The sequence below is a fragment of the Gossypium raimondii genome, chromosome 3, assembly GCF_025698545.1.
Source record: "Gossypium raimondii isolate GPD5lz chromosome 3, ASM2569854v1, whole genome shotgun sequence".
Classification (NCBI taxonomy): domain Eukaryota; kingdom Viridiplantae; phylum Streptophyta; class Magnoliopsida; order Malvales; family Malvaceae; genus Gossypium; species Gossypium raimondii.
In genome coordinates this window covers 30,030,881-30,054,065 of record NC_068567.1, presented here as the reverse complement: position 1 = coordinate 30,054,065, position 23,185 = coordinate 30,030,881, and the positions used below count along the sequence as shown (strand labels likewise).

The 23,185-nt window shown below is 33.7% G+C and overlaps 1 protein-coding gene across 3 annotated transcripts; it reads left to right on the top strand.

Moving 5' to 3' along the window:
- The first annotated feature begins 15,823 nt into the window (after positions 1–15,823).
- Positions 15,824–20,499, top strand: LOC105794033 (protein FAR1-RELATED SEQUENCE 5). Of its 3 annotated transcripts, XM_012622995.2 has the most exons (4): positions 15,824–15,991; positions 17,493–17,923; positions 19,755–19,971; positions 20,063–20,499. In XM_012622995.2, coding segments are annotated over exons 1-3 (636 nt in total). In that variant the 5' UTR covers positions 15,824–15,990; the 3' UTR covers positions 19,959–19,971; positions 20,063–20,499. The 3 variants fall into 3 exon arrangements, with proteins under 3 accessions (XP_012478449.1, XP_012478448.1, XP_012478450.1); XM_012622994.2 differs by having other exon boundaries at positions 19,755–20,499; XM_012622996.2 differs by having other exon boundaries at positions 15,831–16,091; positions 19,755–20,499.
- The last annotated feature ends 2,686 nt before the right edge of the window (positions 20,500–23,185 follow it).

Genomic DNA, 23,185 nt, shown 5'->3' with positions numbered 1-23,185 from the left:
GTGGTGGTGTCTAATGGAGTTCATCGGGATTGGAAACACGAATTTTAATATGAAATTTGAAGGAAAAATACATGGCCATGACGTCCTTTGAAAAGAATACCCTATGTGGTGAAACGACGGAAATGTGCAAGTGTACAAAATCATATCAAGTAATAAAGTGACAAGAATGTCGAGTTATCATACCCACAGGGATTGTGAAAGAGAATATATATGAAATGCAACTTTAAACAATTTGGTGAAGGAAAAATATGTTGATTTGAAGAAGTGTTTATAAAAACTAAAAATTAACTAAGTAAATTAACAAAGTAAAATAAAAAGTAAAATGTTCCAATGGCACGATTTCCAAAAGACAAGTTTTAATCAATTTGGCATAAATGTATTAGATCAATCTTATTCATTAACTTAGAATAATTAAAGTTGTGCTCATGTTGTTACGAATAATTTCACATCAACTCGATAAATTGCTAACTAATGCACATACTTACCTATTAAAACTCATTAATCTCTTGAACATATTTATATGTCAATGTACACAATTAATCAAATTTTAATAAGCAAGTATACGATTAAGTGAGGTAACAATATATTGTTGTAACGAAACAATTTAATCACAATAATCTTACAAGTCATGCAAGGCAAGTCATGCAAGGCTAATGTACTATTTAATAGCGTTGCTAATTTAACCTTCAACTACCTTAGAAGATCAAACATGCATCAATTAAATATTGTGTCAATTAATTAAAATTTCAATCTGGTTAATAATTAATTCAATTGCCACCTTACAATTAAAATGTAAGCATAATGTAGGCATGATTTTATTTAATTGAACAATCTACCAAGACCTGATAACAACATAAACACATCTTTAATAATCTAAATGGACAGAAAGCAATTAATCTAACATGAAAGAAATTTAAGTCATTTTAATTAATTGAAGAAAAACAACACCTATATTCATGTTCATGATTAAAAACAAAAACTATCACAAAGATTAGGAGAAGGGAACTAGAAGAACAAATCTCGGTGGTTTTCTGAAGCCAAACTAGTGCGCTCCTCTCCTCTCTGCTCGTTCTACTGATACAAGGCCTTCATGTAACACCCCGAATTTTGGGCCTAGAAGAAATAGGTTTTAAACAAGGGTGCAGTTAGGAGACTGCACATAAATATTTAGTTGTGCAAGGAAGTGACATAAATGAATCTCTGCTTTAGTGGTTAAGTGATTTAGGAGTGTTTGGAAGTGTTTGAGAAGCCTAGGTTCAAGTCTTGGCTTCTGCAAAATTTTTAGTTTTGTTATTAAAGGAATCTGGACATTGGCAGATAGGCCTTTTAAATAATAATGTTTGTTATATGACACAAAAAGAGCTTGTGGTCTAGTGGCAGGGTGGCGTGTTGTGTAACTGTGAGGTCTAAGGTTCAAGTCCTGGATTGCGCAATGGAGTATTTATTTTGCTGCTTGAGCTATGTAGGTAGTGGAGTTGGACTGAAACACAGCTAAGGGGAGTTTGAATGGAATTTGAAAAGAGTTGTTGGGGGAGTTGAGAAGAAATTGGTTGAGTGATTCAAGGAAGGATAAGGGAGAGATTTTAGGAGAAAATCAAGAGAAGTGAGGGGAGAGGAGAGGTGTGCCGAAATTGGACTTTGTACCCAGGAAATTTTGGCCAGAGAGGATTTTCCTCATTTTTGGTATACTTTCATTTCGATTTTGTGAGGAGTTTTCACTCTTTTTGTTTGAAGGCCGACGTGGTAAGGGGTTTTTACTTTTTCTTCTGTCTAATTCTTTTTGGTGTTGGCAACCTCTCTTTGGCCGAATAGTGCCTTTCTCAATTGTCTCTTTTTCTTTCTTTAAAGGGTAACTCTAATGGTGGCTAATCTATCTTCTCTCCTTTTTCATCTCTTCTTTCTTTACCCTCTACCAAAACCTCTTCGTCCCCTAAACCATTCTCCTCCCTTCTTGTTGATTTGCTATTCTTTTTCTACCCTCTTTGTGCCGACTTTTTCCTTGCTCTCTACCGATTTTGTATACCATTCTTATTCTACGGTTTTATACTTTCGGTAAGTTGGTGTTCGTTTTGATTTAAATTGTTCTAATAGATAATTGATATTAGGGGTTTCAATCGGATTGCAGGTAATAACCCCGAAATCTAGTGACTAACATTGTTCCGGTGAGTGAAGTGCTTAGCGATTCGATGCTGCGAGGGACTCGGAGGTGGCCACACAACTGTTGCTGTTTTACATTTGCTTTCGTTTAAATTTAAAGTTTGTGTTGGGTTTGGTTTATGTAAAAAGGCCATTTATGTTTGTTAAAATTTTAATTGGGCTTTTGCTTACATATTTTATACTGCTAGTTAGGTGAAAACGAATTTTCAAAATAATTATTGTTTTCAAAGACACGAACTTCAAACGTTAGAGTTTTCAAATGCTTCCGTGTTTAAATCAACTTAATATAACAATAGTAGTTAATAAGGCAAACATTTGGTTAGGAGTTCTGTTAAACATTAATAAAAAGGTTACCAAACTTAAGAAACGAGTTTTATCAACAAGTCTAAATTTTCAAAAGACACTTCGATGTGACACTCTAGATTTGACCATAACTCCTAGGCCTAGTTTGGGGTGTTACACTTCATGAACACTCAATTGATGCTACTCCAAGTGGTGTGCAAGCTCTTTTTCAAGAGGGGAATTCGGCAAGGAAAGAAAGGAATTTAAAGGCAACAAAGAAAAGTGAAAGAGAGAAAGTGAGTGAGAGAGATGTGTGAATTGAGGGATGATTTTTGAGAAAGTGAAGGGGGTATTTACAAGTGGAGATGGCAGCTAAAATTAGCTAAAAATAGTCGCCAATCCCCCTTCCTATGGCTGGCCATGCTAGGTGGTAGGTTTGATTGTTTAAAACTTACTATTTTTAGCTTGTGGCTAAAAATAGAAGGCATGAAAAGAGGAGGGGTTTGAATGGAATTAAAGGCAAGTTCAAAGGTTGATTTGCAATGATAAAAATCATCTAAGATAGTTGATTGGGTTAGGTATATGGACGGTTTTGGGCTACCCAATTCCTTGCTGAGTCAATCCTCTTCACTCATCATAATTGGGCTTGTAATTAATTTTAACTCAATTTGTGTTGGATTAAAATTAATTATAAAATATGTCTAATAATTATTTTTGGATTGTCCCTTGTCTAAAAAAAAATAATCAGTCATGCTCTTGGGTCACTTGGTACAAAAATTGCCTTTGTGATTCAAGCTTATCAAGGTGCCTACCAAGCCAATTTTCAGTCAATCAATTGGATCAAGTGAGATGTGGAGTAAATGCCTATTTGAATGATTTCCTCATGTCTTTTGAATTGACTTCTAAACATACACTGTTGCCGAACATGGAGAGTCAATTTGAAAAAGTAAGACTCAACTCTTATTTAGCATCCGGCCATCAACCATCTGTTCTTGAATCGAAAAGGATTGGTTCATCTTTAGCTTAACAATTTCTTAATCCTTTACTCTTTGATGATGATGTCTTTCCTTGTCAAGTGGTGACTTTCTTTCAGGTCTACGTGGGACCATTCACCCTATTCGTCCAAGAAGAGCCACGTAAGAAGAAATATTTTCAAGTGAACAAACGGCTTGAATTGAGGACAAGTCATTTTGAAGAAAGGGGAATGATGTAAGCACGCCCGAGAGCTTAATGAATTCGAGCCAAGACCCCATTGAGCTTCCTAAAGTTCCAATGACTCGAGCTCGAGCTAGGCAATTCCAAGAAGCTGTCTCAGCTTTAATCACTCAATTTTGGGAAGAGTACAAGCTCGATGTTAATGGAGAAATTCGGGCCAGCTCCTTAAAGACTCTTTGCACCTTAGTGCAAGATGAACTTAGCTCATTGCTAGCTTCCCGAGCTCCACTCAGCTCAAATCAGCTCACTTGAGCTTATTTTAGCTCGTTTGAGCTCAATTTAGCTTACTTTCAGCTCGTCTCTTTTATCATTTAAATAAATTAAGTATTAGTTTTAATTTATTCAATTTGATATAGCTCATGACCGAATTCCCTAGCTCAAATCAGTTTATTAATTATTTTCACATGTTTTAGCTAGTTGAACTTAATATACTAGCTAGTCCATAATTAATTCTTTTTAATTTATCTTAGTATGTTAATTAATTTGTGGTGCAAAGTATGGAAGGGTGCATGCACAATTGAGGTTCAATGGATGGCATTTAAAGGAGCACATGTATTTGGGACGTTCATGCAAAAGGGAGCTGCTGAATGTTCATGCATTTGAAGATTCATGGATCGTATTTACGGAGGAACATGCATTGGGACGTTTTCATGCATCATTCATGCATATTCAAGATGATCATCAAGTATTCAAGGCACATTAAAGCTTCATTCGGCCAAGGGAGAGGTAGGAGCATTAAAAGGCTACATATTCATGGAATTATGGCTATTTTTCAAGGCTAAGTATGCATGAATGCTTCTAGTGAAGCAACATGATGGTTTGGCCAATTCATGCACCCTCTTCAAGCATGAATCAAATTTTAAAGTTGTAGTGTGAACATTTTTATTATTGTGTGAACACATAATGCTGAATTTGAGTAGTCATCTTTGTGTCTATAAATAGCTTTCTTGTAAACATTTGAAGGGACTTTTGCCAATTTGTTAAATGAAACTTTGTTTCTGTGAGGTTAACTTCCTTTCCAATTTTGTACGAGTCTCAAGTGACTTATCTAGCGTGCTAGTGGCGTCATCTCGAACTTGTTTCTGAACTTATCACCAATCATTGGTATGGCGTTCTCCTATCCATCTACCAACCATCTTCCACCTTAAGCCATATAAGATTTGGGGCGATACTTGTTATAGTATCAAATTTTTCTTGACGCTTGGCCCTTTCACTCATCTCCATCACTTACCTTATCTATCCTACTTCCTTATTAAACCGAGCCCATCCAAATTTATTCCATCTAAAATCCAACTATCTTTCAGCCACCTCGAACTTATTTCGATATATATTTCCATACTTAAACCAAAATTTCATCCATTTACGAAACCAAACGATATTTCCTCGACGACGATCGGGCAAATTAGATCGACTCAACAATCAATGTCGAGCCGGATCACATCACATAACTTTCAATATTAAGCTTCGGATTAAAATCTGATTTTGCATTTATTCTTTAGGGACCCTATACTTTCTACCAACATTTTATAACAATTTTGAAATTTATGCAATTTGGTTCCTAATGTACGAAACTAACAATTAAGCTTTACAATTTAGTCTTTTTCATAATCTAAGCTTAATTTTTAATAATGTCACACCAATTTCATTCAATTCTTAACAATGGAAGCTTTCAAAAACTTTAATAATTTTACAAGTTACTACATGGGCTAGCTAAATCAAGCTCCCATAACCGCCAATATATAAAAATTATTGAAAACTGGCTAGGGACTTACTTGGAATTAGGAGTCGAATGCTTTAAGCTTCCAAAAATGGTGTTTTTCTCTTAGGTTTTCTACTTTGGCCAATTGGAGAAGCTGAATTATCATCTTTCCTTCCTCTAAGTTCCCTTTTATATGAATAATTAAGCTTTACTTAATCTAATTTAACCTTTAATTATCATTTCTTATAGTTTTAACTAAAATTAATTAGTTGAATCACCTATTATCAATATCGTCCACTAACATGTTTTTAATAATGGTTTATTAACCATTTTGGCCATTTGGAAAATATCAATTTAAGTCCTTTAGCCTTTCCCTAATTACAAATCTACAACAATTAAACTTTTATAATTTAGCCCCTAAGCCTTAGTTACTCACAATCTCAACTAAATTGCTTAACCAAATTTCAATTCATCTATAAACTAACTTCGTGAATATCCTTGTTTAATATTTATAGACTCAATTTACGAAAATGATGTCCCAAAACAACATTTCCTGATACCATTGGAAACCGGTTGTTACGCTTTCTCTCACTAGCTTCAACTTTTTCTCTCAAGACTAATGAAACCCTAAGCTTGAATGATGAGAATGATGGAGGAAGTGAGCTTAAAACCAAGTTTTCTACAATATTTTACAAAAAATCAAAGTATTTTGGGAAATTTTGGTTTGAATCAAGAAAAAAATAAAAAAAGATGTGAAGAGAAAGTTTTCTCTTCTTCACAAGGAGCAAACGGTCGCAAAGGGCTTTAGGGGAAAGAAGATGAAAAGATTTGTCATATTTTTCTTTTTTATTTATTTAAAACCCAAGTCAAAGGTCAATAACAATAATATTACATGTGTGGTCCACATAATTTCACCCATAAAATATTCTAATGGCTCATATAAGATTCCAATTCTAAAATATATCGAATTTAATAGTTCAAATATAATTTCAAGGCAAAACGACCAAATTACCCCATATTAATTGCATTTTAGTCCTTTTTGCCTCATCGCTATTCTTTATTCCATTCAAGGCACCTAATTCTTCAAAATTCAATTAATTTATACTTTTCAATCATAATTATTAATTACCCATGTGTAAACTTGCATTTAGTACCTTTCTCGGTATAAATGGAAAATTTATAATTTTGTCCTTGGACTCTCGTTTTCAATCAGTTTAGTCTCAAAAATCCTTTTTCTTGCACTCATATACTATTTTGATAATATAACACTTGATCAATGATTTTTCAACTCTTCTATTTATCGATGGCAAATTTTTATTATAGGTCCTTGTACTTTTCAAGTTTTCCATTTTAGTCTTCGAAGTGAATCCCTTACTGTGTTAAGTGAGCTCATGACTAGGCTATGCAAATTCAAGTATTTTAATATCACCAACATCCCAAAATAACAGTTTAAATCAGCAAATTCAGAACAAATTACAGAGGAAGAAATCTGGGTTTAGAATACAAATTCCCCCCACTTAGCAAATGGTGTGCGTTTTCACCTAAGCTCCCAATAGCTCAAATTACCCTCCTTGTCACAAAGAGACCTTTGTTGAAGCTCCACATTTGCAATCAACCATACCTTTTTCTTTTATACTTGGGTCCTCTTCTAAGGCAAAAGTCGGTAGCCAATGATTGCTTCTTCCCTAATTTTAAGGTGGATATTTTCCATTACACGTGCATGTGGGAAGCTACTACTGAATGCTCTAATTGATGACTGGGTATTTTTTGTTTTCTTCCTCAGAATTGCCATACAATCTTTCATAGTGCTTTGACAAATCTTCATCCTTTATTATCTTTCTTCCTCAAACCTGTCATTCAACCACCACAAAACCTTTCCACCAACAATTAAAAGTATAGATTTACCAAAGTAATCACCATCCCAAGTCTTTACATACAATGCTCGATTAACTAAAAATAATCATGCAATTACCTAAAATGTAACTAATTTACTTAAGTACAAGCAGTTAACTAAGTCTAAAAGTGTGAATTATAACTCTTTTCAAGAGTTATCAAGAGCTTAGCTAGCTTCTGAAGAGAATAATCAGTGCAGACAGGAATGAAATGGGCAAACTTCATTAATCTATCCACTATGACCCAAATTGTACCTTTCTTAGTAGGTGTCAAAGGCAACCCACTAATAAAGTCCATTGTCACTCTCCCCTATTTTCACTGTAGAATTCGAATCAGTTGGAGTAACCCCTATGAAATTTGATCCTCAGCTTTTACTTGTTGGCAAGTCAAACATTTTGACACCAACTCCGTTACTTCCCATTTAAGACCCGACCACCAATACACTTCTCTTAGACCACGATACATTTTAGTACTACTAGGATGCATAACATAAGAGATACTATGTGCTTCCTGAAGTATAGGATGTCTTAAACTCTGATCATTAGGTACAAAATATATGCCTTTAAAGTACAAAATTCCATTAGAATTGATCCCAAAATCCTCAGTCAACCCATCCTCAACCTGTTTAGACCGAGTTGCTAAAGATTTATCCAAAATCTACTTATCTTTGATATCCTATACCAAACAGGTTTTACTTGCGACTCGGTTAGGATATCCCCATCACTCTAACGAGCAAACATAGCCCTCAAGTCAGACATTGTCCTTATGCTCAAAGCATTGACCACTATATTAGCTTTCTTAGGGTGATACTCGATCACACAATCGTAGTCTTTCAACAATTCAATCCATCTACATTGTCTCAAGTTAAGTTCCTTCTGCATAAGGAGATATTTGAGACTTTTGTGATCAATGTAAATAATACAATTCTCACCATATAAGTAGTGTCTCTAGATTTTAAGAGTAAAAACAACAGCTACCAATTCCAAATCATATGAAGGATAATTGCATTCATGTGGAGTAAGCTGTCTTGAAGCATAAGCTACTACTTTACCATCTTGGATTAGCACACAACCAAGCCCAACATGCAATGCATCGCTATACACAACATATTCTTTACCAGATTTTGGCTGAATTAGGACAAGAGCTTCTGTCAGCACAAACATTAATTTCTCAAAACTAGTTTGCTGCTCATCTCCCCAGTTAAACAAAGTGTTCTTCCTTAACAGCTTAGTCCATGGGGATGCTATTAAGGAAAAACCCTTAACAAACCTTCGATAATACCCAGTGAGACCTAGAAAACTATGAATCCCTAAGATATTCTTCGATTGCTACCAATCTAAGATGGCTTCCACCTTTTTAAGATATACGTGGATACCTTTAGCTGATACCACGTGTCCCAAAAACATAACTTTCTTTAACCAGAATTCACACTTATTGAGTTTAGCAAAAAGTTATTTTCACAAAGTATCTGTAGGACAACCCTCAAATGTTCACCGTGTTCAAATTTTGTCTTGGAATATACTAGAATATGATCGATGAACATAATGATGAATTGATCAGGGAAAGGCTAAAAGACATAGTTCATAAGATCCATAAATGTAGCTGGCGCATTAGTCAACCCAAAAGGCATGAAAATGAACTTGTAATGTCCATAACGAGTCCTAAAAGTAGTCTTGTGAATAACAAATTCGTTTACGTTAAGTTGGTAATACCCAGATCTCAAGTTAATTTTAGAAAAGATAGTTGTACCTCTGAACTGATCGAATAGGTCATCAATTCTTAGTAGAGGATACTTATTCTTTATAGTCAACTTGTTCAGCTCTTTGTAATCAATACATAACCTGTACCATCTTTTTTCTTTACAAAAAAAATCGATGTGCCCTATGGTAAAACACTAGACCTAATGGAACCCCATCCAACAGTACTTTCAACTTCTTTAGCTCTTTAGGTGCCATGCGGTGGGAGCAATGGACACCGGTGTCGTTCCTGGTAACAATTCAATACCGAACTCCATTTCTCGATTTGGAGGCAACCCTGGAAATTCCTTAGGAAAAACATTAGAAAATTCCTTTACTGTACGAATACTATCAATAGAAGGATCAATGACGCTTGCATCTTGGACATAAGCCAAAAATGCTTTACACCCTTTCCTTACCAGCTTTTTTTTGCCACCATAGCAGAGCCCACATTGGATAAATAATTTCGGCATTCCCCAATCATAACAATTTCCTTTCCAGACTCAATCACCAATGTTACCCTATTTAGTACACAGTCCAAAGGGACTTGGTGCTAAACCAACTAGTCCATCCTAGAATTAGATTGAATTTATTGAAAGGTGATTCCATTATGTCGGTGAGAAAAACCTCTCATTGTATTTCCAAAGGGCATCTCCTATAAATTTTATTCACAAGTACAGATGATCCTAAAGGACTAACTATAGTAACAGTGTTTTCAGTTTTCTCTGCCCCAATCCCCAGTTTTACACCCACATTACAAGCAATATAAGAATGGGTAGATCCTATATCAATCAATGTAAAATAAGGCATCGAATAGGTAGTAAATGTACCTATTATGACACTAGTCGCATCTCTATCCTCTCAGCGTCTAGCTGTATATACCAAGGTAGGTTACCTAGCTTCAGCCCAATTCACACCCTAAGCCAGTGCTCTCAGTCCCTGATTACCTTTACCATTTCTATTCTGATTACGGCCCCTCTGAGCACCCTGATTAACCCTCTGATTTTGACCCCTAATAGGCCCCTAATTTTGAGCGAAGCTTGCATCTGATCATCCCAGCAAGGACAATCCTTAATATTATGCTCTATTGACCTACAAGCCAAGCAAGCACCTGTTCTTCTCCAACACTCACCCGGATGGTGTCTCTCATAATGCTGACATACCTGAATCTACCCTTCTCTAGGGCCCATTACTTCCTTATTTTGCGGTGGCCTAGTCTTTTTGGACCGCTTAATAGGATGCGGATTTGTGCCAACAGAGCCTACCTCTCATTTAGGCTGATCTCTCTATTTCCCCTTTTTCTCGTGCTCCATGCACTTAATCTCCTTAATAATCTTAGTCTTCTTGACCAAAGCCTCAAACACATGCTCCTGATGTGGATCTACCTGTACCTTAAAGTCATACCTCAGACCCTCTTAAAAATGGAAACTCTTTTCCTACTCAGACACCTCTATATTTGGTGTATAGTGGTTCAACCTCAAAAATCCCCTCATACACAGAAACTATCATGTCGCCCTATTTCAACTATATAAATTCCGATCGACGAGCCTATACATAGGAAGAACCCATAAACTTACCTTGGAAGGCATCTTGAAAATAGGCCCAATCTATACACTTTGGCAGTTTCCATCACCTGTATGCCTCATCCCTTAACAAGGATATGACTCCATTAAGTTTCTACTTAGGAATATAGTCCAAATCATCCAATATATGTTCAGTGATCTCCATCTAGTACTCGACCACTATAGGAGTAGTTCTAGCAATACCCTTAAACAACTCTACCCCATTAGAGTGGAGCCTCTCAGCAATTGTCCCACAACTAGCACCACCAATTGAGGCCCCAACAACCCAATTTAAAGCCCTTAGCAAAGCCTGTGTAACTGGATCATCCTCATCATACTCATTATCATCATAACTCCTATTATCGTTATTTCCACCCTCATTAGTGGGTTCACTAACGACCTCATTGGGCTTAGCATTCTGAATAAGATCTTGTGACGTTGAAAACTCTGTCGGAGCCATTGGAGGTCACCCTCTACGGCCCCTCCTACCACGAGTTATCATTCCATTGTTTTATGGAATCTATAATTTACAAGAATACCTTTAGTATTCTTGTTTAATCTTTTATCACACTTTTAACTAAGTTCTTTCATTCAAAAAATTTATGCAATAGTATCTAGTGTCCTTCTAAAGTTTCAATATTATTTCTATGGGCATGGCATTAGACCTTTGGGATTCGTCATTTCCTAAAAGAAATAATTTTAAGAATATTGTGGTTTGCTTTTCCCAAAAACTTCCCCTTTTATGAATGCATGCATACAGTTTTGTTTTTGGAAAGAACAAAAATTCAGTCCAAGGTTTTGAACCTAGGGTCTCATACTACTAAATGTAACCTCCCAGACTCGGCCTAGACATTATGGACATATCGTGAAGGTCACATGGGACTCCTAAACTATGAATCCACCTTATCGTTGGTTAAAAACCTCAATGCACTCTCTTTTAAATAAAACCTTGATTATCTTTGTTACTTTGAAAAACATTTATTAAATAGTTAAACTTTTATTAAGTCAAGTTAATAACAATAGCATGATTTTAAGAAAAACACATTGCTTGACATTGCTTTTGAAAAACCCTATTAGGTTTAGTTGTAGTGAAAAAAAATTAAAATCTAATTATTTACTAAGCCAAGTAATATGATCAATCCAATTTCAGAATAATCCTATAAATCAAATTAAAGCATGAAGTTATGCATGCATGAAAATCCATAAAACAAAAATAATCTTGAACCACAATTTAAATAACTTTACAGTCCAATAACCATATAAATTTAGGGAAATTTAAATCAAATAAGATAGAAACTAAGTCAGACGTCTGCCGTACATCCACATGCCATGTCCGGTCCTAGTCTTGTTCATTACCTGATAGGTTTGAAGTAATGGGGTGAGCTAACTAGCTTAGTGTGAGTCTAATTAATAAGCACATTCAACAATAATTTAAGATCAATCACACAGAACATCTATGTAACATTTTCATAGCAACCATATCAATAATAAAATAATTTATGGACATATCATAATGCAAGAATGAATTCCTACCCCAACCATCCGCTACACACCACGAGTTCCCCAAAACTCATTTGCCAAACTCCAAACAATGTGAGCAAAGCTCGATATGGTTAAACCACCATATAAACATAATGTAGATATTTTGTCAATTAGCATATAATGTGATAAAATCGCCAATCTCCACAGTACTCCTGGTGTAGTGCACTGACTACATATAAATGTGAACTTAATATGCCGCTAGAAATCCACGAAAATCCTCCGTCAACCACAATATCCCACCACTTCCACATGCAATATGTCATACAATATTTCAATCAATTGCACATTTCATACATATTCTTTTAGTAGCATAGATTACATGCCATCATTATAACATTCACATATCAATCATTCAGTTTCACCATCAATTAGAGGTGCTCATGGGCCCGGGCCGGTCCGTCCTGATGGCCTGCTCGAAATATGGGAGGGTTTGGGTAAAAATATGGGTTTGGGAAAAAAATGACGCCCGTTTAGAAAACAGGCCAGGCCTCGGGCACCACTTTTTTAGCCCGGGCTCGGCCCAAATATATAATAAATATATATTTTTTTAATTTTAAAATATTTTTTTATTTTTTTATTTTTTTATTTTTAAAATATATTTTTATTTTTTTATTTTTAAAATATATTTTTGGTGTTTATTAAAAAAATGGGTTAGGCCGGGCCGGGCTCGGGCTTAGGAATTTTTTCTCGAGTCGGGCCTAGATAAAATTTTAGGCCCATATTTCGGGCTGGGCCGGGCTGGGCTCGGGCCTAAGATGCGGGCCGAAATTTTTTTATGGGCTCGGCCCGGCCCAACGCACCTCTACCATCAATATGGTGACATTTAATCATATCATCAATCATTAAAACTTTGGGAAAATATTTCTAGTGCATGTATAACAGTTTTTCCAGTCAATACTTTTCATGGCATGTTATCCAGCAAGATTTCGACATTCAATATCTATTTTCAAAATAACACATGCTATACATACAATCAATCACACATCATATCAACGAATCTTTCATATCAATATCAAATAATTAACTATTCAGTCAACCAAACAAATTTGCTAACATGCCATTTAGTCAAGGTCGGTAACATACTTGATTTAGTCGCTTTAACACATTCACTTAGTCAATTAACTAAGCTCGACCAGCTAGCTTAATCCATATTTAGATCATATAAAATATTATCAAAGCATTCAAGTTTAACAAGTTAGGACCCACACCTTTTTTTCGTACTATTACTGATGAAACCCGTAGTTTCTCTTTAAGACCTTAAATTGAGCCTAAATTAAAAATAAATATTTTATCAAATGACTACACCTTTTAATCAACCTAAAACACCCTCTTATGGGTTCAAATCAAACAACATATTTATAACGATTTTCGGATCCAAATTAACTAGGTTTCTTCACTGGTTTGATGCGAAGCGTACGAGTGAACGTCTAACGGCTTCACTATCGATTTAGGGAGTTTGGATCAGCACCTAACACCATTACATACTTAAAAACTAGTATTTATATAATCATAAAATTATTTAATCCAATTAATTATCAATTTTCCCAACAAGTAAGTCAAAACTATGCACTAGCCAACAAACTACCACAGTTATGCTTCTCGAAATGTTAGATATAAATCATCGAATGATAAAAATTGAATTTGACTAAGGCACATATGGTTAAAGTCTAATTGTTAATGGTTCTTGGGAAAAAATATTGCTGGAAAGAGATGGGAAAAATTTAAAGAAAATGGCAGCCCCCTTTTGGTGCCTCTAGGTGCGGCGCACCACCATCAACGGTGGCAAATTAAGGCTGATTTAGAAAGCCAATTGAAAACACTTTTAAAGGCTAGAAAAATACCCATAAAATCATTAAAATTTCCCCCAATTCCAGATCTAAAAATTTGGGTATTCCCTTGAAAGATTCATCAAGAAAATTAGAGAAAAGAGGCACTCACACAAGCTAGAAGAGAGGGGTGACAATGGGGATCGTTCTTGGAGGTCAAAGATTTTAAATTTATGAATGGAAAAATAAGGAAAATGGCAGCAAGAAGGAGGGGAGAATGACGCAATATCTTGTGGCAAATGAAAAGAAAAAGAATATGGTGGTTCAATGTGGTTTGGGTCGCGGCAACAAGAGGAAAAGAAAGAAAAATTTATAGAGAAGAGAGGAGAGGAAGAGGGAGGGGCGGCTAGGGTGGAGTAAAAATAATTAAGGGCTAATCAAATTAATTAAAAGTAGTATGTGTACCTAGGTTTAACTAGGTATGGATGGCACACAAAGAAAGAGGGGATTTTTGCAAAATTAAATTATTTACAAAGGAAGGGAATTAAACTGGGACCTCAATTTAATTTATAGCTTCCTCATATTTCTTTTAATCACTAGGCTAATTACTCATCTTTGAAATAATTTTGCATCCCTATTAAGCTAAAATTTGGGATGTTACAATATTTTTAAGTTGAGAACAAAAGTTTGATATGGCATCTTTTTATTGGTCTAACAACAAATTTAGCCCTTTAATATTTATATCTTCTATCGAGTTGGTCTTAATTAAAAAAAAATTAGCCCTCAACATTTACATTTGTTTTCAATGTAATACTAATTATTGTTCTTTTCTCTCTACCTATTCTTTTATGCTCTTAGCTAGTGTTATTCAACGCAAGAAAACTCAAAGATTTCCAACTTCCTATGCAAAGATCATAATTTATTGGTAAAGCTTTCCAACATTTATTAAAAGTGCTTCTCCGACACTAAACAACTAAAAACAATTTAATTTTTGGCACTAATATCATAAGTTGCCGAAAACTTTTTATATATATATTTTTATGTTAAAATAGTGGTTCTCTAGTGCCAAAAACTCAAATCTCACTATTGTAAAAGAAAAATATATATATAAAAAAATTCTAGAGCTTAATACAATTAAGAATTTTAGGGATAAATTTGTTGATTTTTTTAGAATTACGACTAAATTGATAGAATGTATAAATATTGAAGGGAAAATTTTGTTATTAGGCCAATAAAAAGGTCACATCAAACTTATGTTATCAATTTAACGACATGGTGACTAAAAAATATAATTTCAAAAACTATAGTGACTAAACTGAATTTTTTTAGTTTAATGGCTAAAATAGAAATACTCATGTAGTTTATTTGAGAAATAAACAACCATATCATCCAATCGTTTCAAACTTAACGATACAATGACTAAATAATAAATTAAAATAGTTTAATGATTAAGTTGAAAATTTTCATGGATAAAATAAAAAGAGAGTAAAATTTCAATGACTTATTAGATTGTTTACCAAAGAAAATTACAAATATGCATAAACTCTTGGGCTTTTCTTATTGACAAGTATCCAAATACATAACACTAATTTTAAAGATTACACAACGATAACATTTTAATTTTAATTTTGTATCTTATATTATATTTAATTTGAAGTTTAATTTTTATATTTTAAAATTTGATATAATTTAATAATTTAATTTTATAATATTATTAATTAATCTAAATACATTATTTTAATTAAAATAAATAAATTTTTAAAATGGTTAACATTGTAAATTTTATATTAAATTTTAATCTATTATATGTTTTTTTAATTGCATAGCTATTAAATAAATACTTTTTAATGTTAATATATCACATTCACCAATTTAACAAAAGTATTTACTTGATCTGAACTTTTAAATATGAAAAATAGAGAAAATAAACTCTTTAAAATAGAAATATGATACACATTTTCACCTTGGAATTAACCCTGTGGGTCGGGAACACGTGCATGAACCTCTTCCCTCACCGTTAAATTCCTTTTATATTTTAGAGCCCCCCACAAAGTAGAGTCGCCGTCCTTTCTCTTCATCTGGATTGAACAGCTACGAAAGATCTACCACTAATTTCCCTTCTTTGATCCTCTCAATCAAGTAACTCTCAAATTATTTTCCTACTGTTTTTGGGTTTTTTTAACCCTCTGTTTCATTCAGTCTTTTGTTAATTCCTTAATTTTCCATATATGATTATCAGGTGATGACAAACACTGTGAATTTAGTGTTAGAACAGCTTTGATTTTTATGGGTCTGATTTATTTTGACTGGCTTTATTTTTTCCTCTGTTTTTTTTCCTTCTCTGTTTCATTGTTTCTTTTGTTAATTTTGCTTATGTGATTATAAACACAGTGAATTTAGTGTTGGGATAGCTTTGATGTTACTGGGTTTTATTTATTTTTACAGTTTCTTTTCTCTTTTTTTCCTACTGGATTTCATGCTGCGTTTGATTAAATCTTTTTGTTAATTTTTGCTTTATTTTCTATTCATATATGTTTATGAGTGATGATAAACAATGTGAATTTAGTGTTAGAACAGGTTTGGTTTTAACGGGTTTGATTTCTTTTTGCTGTTTCTTTCTTCTTCTTTTTTCATTCTTTCGTCACTTAAATAGAAAATTTCAGTTTTTGATTGGTTTAATTTCCTGTTTCTTATTTGGGTTTCAAAGGAGATCTGCTCTTCCTTATTTGAAGGACTATTTAAGGAGATGAATTGAGAAGAAATATATATTTATATTTTCTTTTCGGTGTAGATTGAGAGACATGGGTCTTTAGGTAGACAACAGGATAGTATACTTTATGCTTGGCAATCTGCATATTCGTATTGATTTCGTGTCATATTCGTGTTTTAAGGTATTATAGGTATACAAATTTGAACATTTAAATAATTTCTGTTATATGGATTGTGGTACATTTGTGTATTCATGTTTTTTTTAATACCATATTTTTGTTCTTTTTCCAAATCATGTTCATTTCGTGCAATCTTATTGTGGCCAAAATTTTCAGGTCTACTTTACCTTATCTCATAAACCTTGTTTTCCCTTCAATAGGACTTGAACCTAGAAATTTAAGTTGTGTTCTAATCCTTGAAGTGTCTTGTTGAATTGAATGCATTCATTTTTGTTGCTTTGACCTATGTTGCTCCAATTCTTTACTTATCCTAAAGTAACAGTGCTTAACACTAATGTGTGATACATTTTCGGACAGTGTTATGGAAATATGACCTTCAAAAACATGAAAATTTAGAAAAAAGATTAACATACCTGTGCCGGACTCATACCCATATCTTTCACTTCCAGGTCTGAGTAACATAGTTTTTTGTCCATTAGAATTTTTATTTTGTGATATAATGTGATCCATATTGTGGACTTCACATTATAGGAAAAAGGATTCGGTTGTTGATGGCTTTTAAGTGTTTAGGAACTTTATGAACTATTTAAAATGATTTTTTCTGTTATTTAATTTTCAACTTTAAATTGTATTTATGAGCAATTGTTCTTATTTTTCCTCTTGTAGAAGATTTTTTTTTAAATATAGCTTGTATTTTTTTTGTTCATATAAAAGAAGAGAAATGAACAATGTACCATGTTTATGTGTGGCAGTGGATTTGGATGAGGGTGCGGAAGCCATAGAGAGCTTCACAGGAGGTGAGATATTGGCATTCCCATGTGAAGCAGATTCGATTGTAGAACCACATGAAGGTATGGAGTTTGAGTCTGAAGACGCTGCCAAGATATTTTATGATGAATATGCACGGCGAGTAGGCTTTGTCATGCGCGTGATGTCTTGTCGTCGATCTGAAAGAGATGGGAGGATTCTTGCTCGTCGACTTGGATGTAATAAGGAGGGTTATTGTGTTAGTATTCGGGGTAAATTTGGCCCTGTTAGAAAGCCACGGCCAAGCACTAGGGAAGGCTGCAAGGCTATGATTCATATTAAGTTCAATAAATCTGGAAAATGGGTGATAACGAGATTCGTAAAGGAGCATAATCATCCGCTTGTAGTTGCTCCACGCGAGGCTCGTCAAACAATGGTCAGTTGTTCATTTTTCTTCCATCCTTTTCCTCTTAGTTTGAACTATTATCTGCTTTATGGTTACCATACCATGCTTGCCACTACTGTCAAAAACTTTGGTGAAATTTTCAAATTCAAATTTCTGTATGGTTTATTTGATTTTCATGTTCTTAAGGCATAATGTCTTCTCTTTGGACCACTGGTTTTCTTTCATTTCTCTGTAAAAGTCTATATTATGCAATTTGTAGGATGGTTGTAATGCCAAATGAGGATATCGAGATGATCTTTCATTTTGCTAAGTTGAGGATATCGAAATAGCGATTACTCTCATATGAAAAGATTGAATAAAAATGTTTGTTTATGAGAGGGTAGAGGTCCGACTAGTTGAGATTAAACCTATGAATGATATATTTAGATGATTTATTCTTGTGCAGCATAGACCTAGCAATTTTATTACTCAGGCTCAAGGGAGTCTCATATATGAATATGCATCCGAAAGAGGAATGTTCAATTTCTTTTTAAAAGCTTTTTCATATATTGTCCGGATCATACTCTCATACCCATGTCCAAACACATGTCTAACACATAAAAATGACTACAGTCTTTAGGGAAAATGAAGAGTTCAAGTAACATTGCCCGACTTGATTGTAGGAGGAGAATAAAAAGAGGTAAAGGAAGCCAAAGATCATTTGTTTAAATCATAAAGATGATTTGGTTTCTTGAAACCTTTAGAAGGATATGCCCTCGACTGACTGAGTCTAATTGTGAAAACCAGTTCATATGGCTAATCGTATTTAAGACTTATGAATTGAATATTTCTTAAGTAATTTTAGGTAGTGAAATTATTCCATTTGATTGTAATTTCATATTAAGTTATTCTGACCCTTTATTTTTATTGAAGAACCCTTGTTTGACACTCATATTCGATATATTTTTGGATATGGGCGTGATGATTTATACTCTTCAAAGATCCTTCAAATACATGAAAAAACTAGCAAAAATTTGATTATACCCATGTTGGATGCATACTTGCTTGCATTCCAAGCCCGAGTAACGTAGTTTCCATCATTTTTAGCTGAAAATTCGAGTCACTTGATTTGTGACACATTCAAATAAATTAACTTCTCATGCATCCTTTCTTAGTGGTTTAATATTTGATCTCATTATTTCAAGAAATTGAACATTTTAATGTTTTGCTTTGCTTATATGGACATCTTAGCATGCCTTCTTTCAGGTTTGATGCTCTTAGCTATAAAATATTTTCCAAAACTGAACATCATGTAGGGCTGCAAATGAACTGAACTTGAACGAACAGATCTCTGTTCATATTCGTCTGTTTATTTTTAAGCTTGCCTAAGTTAAATGAACATGATCACGATCATTAAACAAACGAATATGAAAACACATAATTTTAAATAAACTAACACTAACAAAAATTTTAAATTTCTAAACGAATATGAATCAAACACACACATATATATATATTACTTTTTAGATATAAAATAGTCAAATATAAATATTAATAATTATATTATAAATAAAAAAACATACAAACCAAAATAATTTTATTGATATATACTAATGAAACAATAAACGAGTTTGTTCATGAACATAAATGATTGAACAAGCTTTGTTTGTGTTTGGTTCGTTTAATAAACGAACCTCAAAATTTGTCCATGTTCATTTATTTAACTTAATAAACGAACAAAAGACGAACTATTCATGAACTGTTGATTGAACGTTCTCATTTACAGCACTATGAACATTTGAAATAATAGTCTATGTGCAGCATTTTTATTTTGTTTTCCTAGTGTTTCTGAATGATGTTATTTCTGTATTCAACTCTGAAGGATGAAAAGGACAAGAAAATTCAAGAACTAACTGTTGAACTTCGGAACAAGAAAAGACTATGTGCAGCATATCAAGAACAGCTGACCGCATTTATGAAAATCGTTGAAGAGCACAGTAACCAACTATCAAAGAAAGTCCAAAATGTTGTCAACAACTTGAAGGAATATGAGTCAATAGAGCCACAGCTATTGCAACAGAGATAATCTCAAAATGTTGGTGTGTCTCTGGCATCCTACGCCTAAGGCTGTCATTGCAACAGAGATTTTCAATTTTCTTTTCCCGTTCATCCTTTCTTTTGCGAATGTAGGTCTAGTGGAACAGAGTAAAAGTAGGTTTCAAGTGCAAATACATGGATGAGGTGAACAGCTACTTAATATAAAGATAATGAGGGTTACGGTTGCTATTGCCATCCGGGACTGATGTTTCTTGTGTCGAGGAAGGAACCAGCATATTTCTGGGTAAACGGCATTCTTGAATATTTTAACGGAGGATGAAGGTAGTAACAGGTGCGCACTTCCTTTCATGGTCTACTCTGAATACAAATAATTTCTTTTGGAACTTTGAATGATGTTTTGGCTGCCATTGCTGCAATGGTTTAAAACCTGAATTTTCTTTGGTACATATTCTCCCTTCGCATCCTGATTGTGCTTCAATCATGTAAAATAATGTAAATGATGCATTGACCTTTTTATTTGTATAGTTGTTTACCCATAAATGCAGAATCTCAGCAGGTTTAATTTGTTATTCATTTATTTTATATGGACATTTCAATTTTTTTAATGAGTCAGACATCTACGTCCAATGCTTATTTGGACATAGGAATAGATGAAAGAATTTTTTTAAATAATAATAATCATTAATTGAGGTCTGAATTTGACAATTTCTCCCACATTAAACTTGAAATTTTTTACCCTGACTTAAATCTTCAACTTGACTTCTGTTAAATAAATTAGGCTCTATAGTAACAGTTTTAAGTTTTTTTAAATACAACAAAACATGCGTTGACCTGTGGCTTTTATAGTATAATATGAATGTCTTTTAATTAAATAAAATTTTAAACCCCGTTAAACTATACAATTTTTCATTAGAAAAGGAAAAGAAAAAAAGCCTCTAGATAAACCTATTGAAAAAGAAAAGGAAGTATTTCATTTGATGGAAGCCATTGAAATCTTTTACAGCAAATAGAAGGTTAACCTATCGACAATGAAGGGTATTCTCAAATTCTAACAGTAAGGAATTTAGGGTTACGTTGGTTTTATCTTTTCAAATGTTTTAAATTGTTATTTTGAAATACACGATTTCAGTTTAGGTTGATGGAAATCCTCATTGTAGATTTAGGTTTTCTTTTAAAAGAAAAATAAATTTGCCTCGAGCAATGTTAATATTTAATTTGATAAATTCATTAATTACTTTTTGTTGAATGATGGTGTATTTTAGTATGAATCTTGATAAAACTATTTTTTTTAAACGAGTAAAACTAGGAAACGAAGAGTGGGGATTTTAGTGACGATTTAAAAAAAAAACCTTCATGGTTCACGTTGAAAGAAAAAAGCATATAGCTGCTGCCATAAAATTGGTTAATTTATATGTATTTTATGGGGGTTTAAAATTTTATTTAATTAAAAAGTATTTTCTATTATATTATGTGTTAGCATGCAATTCGTTGTATTAAAAAATTTAGCGGTGTTATTATAGAGCTTAATTTATTTAACATAAGTCAAGTTGATGACTTAAGTTGGACAAAAAATTATATCTCAATGTGAGAAAAGTTCAAACCCCAAATAATGATTTAATTCTAATAATTATTGATATATGACCTAAACTTATATTCAACTAGTTTGAGTATATTTGATACGATGAAGCCTAACGAAACAGACTATCTTCGTATGTTACGGATCTAGGAATGTTGTAAGCACGTCCTGCAACAAGAAAGCAGCAAGGAATTAAAGAAATAATCATGGTAAAATATGGGTAAAACAAAAGAACGAAAATGGAAGGAAAATGAAGTTGTTGGCGTTTAAAATAAAAAGAAATTCAATCGGTGAAGTCGAACGCTTCATGAAACGGCCAAGGCAGCAACTTGAGTGTTCAACAATGGCAAAGGTAATCGTTGGAATAGATTAACGTTAAACTCGAAAGAACTTGCACAATCTCGAGCAAACCCGAATCGAATCATTCAACGTCAAAAGGACTTGGACCCTCTAGATAGCGATCTAGGAACCCAAGTATCAAGAAAATTTGACACAACAAACTAAGTCTGAAATGCCAAGGAAAGTTCAATGAAGAACCGAAATTGAGAGAAATTCTCAAACGTAATTGTTTTCATAAATCATCTAACCTGAATACATCATTTTAATATGTATTTATAAGTACAAAAGAGGGTGTTGAATGGAAATTCGTGGTCTGTAATCAAAAGGGTTTAAAATAAGAAGTTATAACTCCTTTTGGCATCATTTTAATAGCGACCATACATTTAAATTTCAAACGACAACCTCCTTGTTCTTATCCTTGTATATTCGACTACACATGCACACACACTCTTGTGCACAAGCGGTCATGTGCTCCTCACATGTTTGGACGCCACATGGGCTGCCACAAATGCATAGGACACTTGCCCTTACATAGGACACGTTTCATTTATACGGACTCGTCATTTGGAGTTGAGTGGTGGAGTGAGTTTTGAGCTAGCTAGAAATGTCTTGGTGAAATGAGAGGAAACAGTCTTTCGAACTGTTTGAAATGAGATGAGTCTGCATGCACATATTTGAGCTTCAACCGAGCTAGAAATGAGGTCTTAAGCTGCTGTCTATTATTGTTTGAGCTTCAACCGAGCTAGAAATGAGATCTTAAGTTGCTATCCATTACGTTTCCTTATGGTAAACAAAACAAACATGCATTAAAGTAATGCAAACTTATTGAAAACTTATTAACAAGCTGTAAACATAATGCAAACACACTTATATACTCAATGGAACTAATGTAAATGTTACACTTCAGTATGTAACACATTATAGAGCTTAGTTTCTACACTAATACAAGCTGTAAACACTTGCAATCTTATTCATTAAAACACAAACAACATCAAATCAATGCCAAAACATACTTAAATACACACATAATACATAGTAGAACCTAAATACGTCACATATCAGCACTGATACAGCTACGCCTCAAGTCCAACCTAGCTCGAGCAAGGAGCCTTTGGAGCTGCCTCAAGGTCCAATCACCCGATCACGAGCTAAACAATTCAAGGAGGTGTTTTGCCTTAGTAGATCAAGTTTGGGGCGAGACTTTGGTTGGACGCATTGATGAAGCTTGGACAAACTCGATGAGCCTTCCTTGCACTTTGTTACGAAGTGAATTAAGCTCCACCTCACTCATTAAATTGAACCACTCAAAATTAGCTCAAAATAACTTAGTCAATAATATA

What these genes read in the sequence shown, in the direction of transcription:
- LOC105794033 (XM_012622995.2), top strand. An exon ending in GCGAGGCTCGTCAAACAATG is followed by an intron (nt 17,924 to 19,754) that starts GTCAGTTGTTCA and finishes TCAACTCTGAAG; the next exon opens with GATGAAAAGGACAAGAAAAT.